The sequence below is a fragment of the Arachis stenosperma genome, chromosome 8 (genome assembly GCF_014773155.1).
Source record: "Arachis stenosperma cultivar V10309 chromosome 8, arast.V10309.gnm1.PFL2, whole genome shotgun sequence".
Classification (NCBI taxonomy): domain Eukaryota; kingdom Viridiplantae; phylum Streptophyta; class Magnoliopsida; order Fabales; family Fabaceae; genus Arachis; species Arachis stenosperma.
The window spans coordinates 52,210,544-52,216,076 of record NC_080384.1 but is presented as its reverse complement, the minus strand read 5'-3'; the positions used below and the strand labels follow the sequence as shown (position 1 = coordinate 52,216,076).

Sequence of the window (5,533 nt, the reverse complement as noted above, 5' to 3'; positions counted from 1 at the left end):
CCTGAATCAACTTTCAAGATTTGGGAGTTTTCAAGGAAGAATGAATCAGAACTAGAATACGAATCAGAATCGCAACGTGAATCAAAACGCAAATCAGAATCCCCCTTCCAGCACCCACATTGATCTGAATAGCCCCTATTATCTGCATCTAGTTGAGAATCTTGGAATTTCCATTGTAAACGTGGCATTGAACCCATAAAACTATCATTTTTTGTCCCGAAATATGCGTCTTGCTCTCAAAGGTAATAACAAATTAGGTTTTATTGATGACATTCTCCCCAAACCCGGTGTGAATGATCCTCTGTTTATAGTTTGGAAAAAATGTAATACCTATGTGATTGCTTTGTTGAATTTGTCTTTTAACCCTAAAATCTCTCAAAGTGTGATATGAAATAAAATGACACGTGATATGTGGAGTGATTTGAGACATAAATATATACCACCAGCATGATGTATTTAAAGTGGCTAAATTGGAGGAGGAGATGTATGTGGCTAAGCAAGGAAAGCTCACTATTACTGCTTAATTCACCAAATTGAGGGCAATTTGGGAAGAGCTAAATTGCTCTAGAACCAATTACTAGTTATTCTTGTGGAATTGAGTGTGTTTGTGGATTGGGAGTATTGAGAAATTACACGAAGAACAAGCAGGTTGTTAGATTGCTTGGAGGTCTCATGATGGATATGGACATGTGCGGTCACAAATGATGTTATTGAAACCAATGCCAGATGTGAATCAAGCATTTTCTATGTTGACGCAACAAGAATGCCAACTACATTTTCTAGAAATCAACAAAACTCGTGGACTGATAAGCTCTTTTGAAATTGAAAGTGGAAAGAAAATCCATTTCTCTGATTTCGGAAACAACTATCAGGGGAGGGGTGATGCGTGAGCATCTTTCCTATCTTTTTCTAGTGAATTTGCATTTAATTTGTTAAGTTTAATCAAGAATTAATTATCTTTTAGCCACTATGGATGCTACTTTGAGTCTTGTGCAATTCTGTTTATTTTAGGTAGCATTTGGCTAGATTTGATGGAGTTTCTGCAGCACAAGAATTAAAGGAGAGGACAGCGAGGAGCGACGTGCGCGCGTACCTGACGCTTGCGCGTGATTTGGAGCTTTCCATGGCGACGCGTGTGCGTACCTGACGCATGCGCGTGATTTGGAGATTTGTGCAACGCCGCGTGCGCGTACTTGACGCGTACGCGTGACACGCAAAATAGACCATCGAAGCGTACACGTGACATGCGCTACGTGCAGAAAATGCAGAAAATGCTGGGGCGATTTTTGGGCCCCATTTTGGCACTCAAGTAAGGCACAGCTCTCTGCCAAGTTAGGTGCGGATCCAGTGAAGCCAAGTAGTCCCCACGTTACAAGGCGCAGATTATTTAATTGATTCTGATTTAAATTTAAATTTTAAAATAGGAAAATATATTATTTTAATTTTAGGAATTAGATTTTAAATTTTTAGAATTAGATATAAAAGAAAAAAAGGAATTCTATTCAAAGGGACATTTGGTATTCTACAGTTTACCTGAATCCTTATTTTCTTCTCTGAACCATGAGCAACTAAACATCCACTGTTAAGGTTAGGAGCTCTGTCTATTGTATGGATTGATATTATTATTTTTCTATTTTAATCCATGTTTTGATTTATATTTCAAGAATTGTTTTCGTTTTTTATTTTATGAATTTGGGTGGAATGAAAGTATGACCCTCTTTCTAATTGAGTTTTTGTATAACTTGAAAAATCTCTTTACTTGAACAACAACTTGAAAACAATTTCTCCTAAATTCTAATTATCTGGATTTAACGGGATATGTGATATATAATCCTCTTTTATTTGGGTAATTAGGATTTTTGTGGCATATAAACTGGAATTTGATCTTTACCCTCTAATTGAAATTAATTGACCAAGGAATTGGCAGTTGATGAATTTTAGAGGAGACTATGAAGGTCTAAGGAATTAGGGTCTAGTCACATATAGTTTGCCATGAATTAAATCTTACATGATTAAAATAGTTAGTAAGAAAATTCAATCCAGAAAATAGATATCTCTAAAGCCTTAACTGTCTTCTCCCATATTATTTACATCAATTTATTGCTTGCTGTCTTCAAACTCTGAATTTACTATTTAATGCAATTGAACACTCAAACACCATTTTCTGTTTGTCTGACTAAGCTAATCACTCAATTATTATTGCTTGATCCATCAATCCTCGTGTGATCGACCCTCACTCACCTGAGGTATTACTTGGTACGACCCAGTGCACTTGCCGGTTAGTTTGTAGGTTATAAATTCCGCACCAAGGGGTCGCTTTGGAAGAGACAGAGGTGGAAGAGGAGGTAGAGAAGCCCCTAAAATATGTACATATTGTCATAAGTTAGGCCACTTAGTCGACACATGTTATAGAAAGCATGGACTACCTCCTCATATGAATCAAGCTCAAAAGATAATAAACTGTGCAAATTCATTTGGTGGCAGAAAAATTAAAGAAGCCAACAATGAATTGCAACATTCAACCCAAAGGAACGATGGCAATAACTCATGGATTTCATTGTCTTAAGAACAAAGAGACACATTGATTGCATTACTTCAACACAGCAACCCCGCATAGCAACATCTGGCCAATCATGTACTCACTACTTCCCAAACCAATTCAGGTATACTCCATTACACCCTCACAATGAGTTCACACATCTTTCATATTTTGTTCACAAAATCATTTTGCTCCAACTCTTGGGTCATAGACAGTGGAGCGACTGACCATGTTTCATCATCATTGAAATTTTTTTATCACTATTACCATATAAAACCAATTATTGTTAAACTCCCTTATGGCAGCCATACTTTAACCTAGATTGATGGAACTGTGATTTTTTCAAACAAATTTTATCTCACAGAAGTTCTTTATATTCCAACCTTAACTTTTAATTTATTTTTAGTATCAAAAGCTACTAGGATTTTAAAATGTCACTTTTCAATTACTAACACAAAATGTGAGATTTAGGACCGGACTACCTGAAAAATGATTGAGTGTGCTGATGAGAAGGATGATTTGTACTCATTGACAGCACCTCCAATAAACACACACACACACACCAAACAGCACTGCATTAACATTAGCATTCAAGAATAAGTGCATCCATCACACCACACAACAACCTACATCACAACACCTTGCACCACAAATCACTTCATCATAATCTACATCAAATACTCATGGAGCTACCGTCACAAGCTCTTCTGAATCCAATTCGGACCAAAGACACTTAGGCACAAATAATAATGCCAAATTGTGGCATCTACGACTAGGACATGTACATATTGATAGAATGATTGTAATAAAAAGAGAGTCTCATCTCATTGAATATTCTGATCATAAAGACAACCCGTGTGATATTTGCCATTTTGCCAAACAAAGAAAATTATCCTTTGCAAAAAGTCACAGCTCTTCACATGATAAATTCGATTTTGTACATTTAGACATTTTGGGACCTTTGGGCACATCATCTACTACTTGTCATAGATACTTTCTAACTGCCATTGATGATAAAACTCATTTTATTTGGCTTTTTTTTTTCATGAAACTGAAATCTGAAGTTCCAAATCTAATAAAGATGTTTGTTACATACATTGAAAACCAGTTTGGAAAAACCATCAAATATTGTAGGTCTGATAATGGAGCTGAATTCAATCTTGCATCTTTCTTCAACTCAAGAGGTATTGATTATCAGACCTCTTGTTTTGAAACACCACAGCAAAATAGTGTTGTTGAAAGAAAACACCAACATTTGTTGGGTATGGGTAGAGTACTCCTTTTTCACTCAAATACCAAATTGCTTTTGGACTTATGCTATAGCTCATGATGTACACCTTATAAACAGAATTTCAAACCCTGTTTTACAAAACAAATCCCCATATGAAATGTTTTTTCTCGAACAAACCAGATTTAATGGTTCTAAAGGCTTTCGAATGTTTGTCTTATGCATCCACTTTGAATTCACATAGGAAGAAACTTGACAAGAGAGCTAGAAAATGTGTTTCTATGGGTTACAAACATAACACAAAAGGGTATGTGATTTACGACATAACAAGCCAACAGACAGTGGCTAAACTTGTTTTTGTTCTTTCAAAAATCTGGTTACACACAATCAAAATCATATTACTCTTTATTTACAAGAAGAACAACTACAAATTTTACTGCTATTCTTGTTTACGTAGATGATGTTGTTTTAGCTGGAAATGATGCTAGTGAGATAGATTGAATAAAAAAGCTTTTAGATGATCGTTTTAGCATCAAGGATCTGGAAAAAGCTCAAGTATTTCTTAGGCATGGAAGTAGCATATAGCACGAAAGGGCTGGCTTTGTATCAGAAGAAGTATACCACAGATTTAATTGAAGAATTTGGCTTATTTGATGCCAAACCTGTGTTGACACCAATGGACTACACAGTTCATCTATCCAAGACATCTGGGGAACCCATGGCAGATCCAACAACATATATACGATTGATTGGTAAGCTCCAATACCTCACCAATACCAGACCCCACATTGCTTTTGTAGTAGGTAAGCTAAGTCAGTACTTAGAATCTCCAACTAATTATCACCATAAAGCTGCCATGAAGATTGTACGCTACTTAAAGAGAGCCCCTGGCACAGGACTGTTCTTCCATTTGAATAGTGACTTCACACTTACTGGATTTGTTGATGTCAATTGGACAACCTGTCCGGACACCAGACGGTATGTGTCTGAGTACTGTTTCTTTCTCAGAACTGCCCTGATTTCCTGGAAAAGTAGCAAGCAGCAAACAATCTCCCGCTCTTCATCCGATGCTGAGTACCAGGCATTAGCAAATGTGACTTGTGAAGGGTTATGGCTTGTCCGCTTGTTAAGGGTTTTTGGTGTGAATCATGAGAAGTCGTTCACGCTGTATAGCGATAGCTAATCTGCACTTCATATGGTTACCAACCCTATTTTTCATGAGCGCACCAAGCACATTGAGGTCGACTGCCATATCGTGAGGGACAAGGCTAATGATGTCACCCTGAAATTGTTACCTGTGACCTTTACCAACCAGACAGCAAACTTTCTCACCAAAACATTGGCTCCAGGACTATTTTCTTCTTGCTGTGGTAAACTAAGACTATTAGATATTCACACTCCTAATTTGAAAAGGGATGTTAGTTGATATGGATATTTATAATTAGTTTGTTTGCTATTAGAGATTATTAGTTACTAAGTTACTAATGTATATATAGCTTACACATTGTAACGGTTACTTTTTATTATCATTCATTCTACTATAATAACAATTCTTCTCTCATTTAGTTACCTTCTTCACAGTCCCTCTTCTCTCACTCTCTCTATTTCTCACTATAACCTTCACCGTTCAAATCTTTATCATCTTATGAGACAAAATATGAAAATTTATTTATATGTGAGGTTATAAAACTTAATTTTAAAATGAATTTTAAAACTTAATTTTTATAAAACTTAGTATATGAGATTATATTAAACTTTTTAAAATG

The 5,533-nt window shown here is 36.0% G+C and overlaps 1 protein-coding gene across 1 annotated transcript; it reads left to right on the top strand.

Moving 5' to 3' along the window:
* The first annotated feature begins 4,335 nt into the window (after positions 1 to 4,335).
* Positions 4,336 to 4,950, top strand: LOC130946189 (secreted RxLR effector protein 161-like). The gene has a single exon (XM_057874863.1). The coding sequence runs from the start codon at positions 4,336 to 4,338 to the stop codon at positions 4,948 to 4,950; it is 615 nt and encodes a 204-aa protein (XP_057730846.1).
* The last annotated feature ends 583 nt before the right edge of the window (positions 4,951 to 5,533 follow it).

Bases quoted from the DNA above. Each gene is read 5' to 3' on its own strand.
- LOC130946189 (XM_057874863.1), top strand. From the start codon at position 4,336: ATGGAAGTAGCATATAGCACGAAAGGGCTGGCTTTGTATCAGAAGAAG.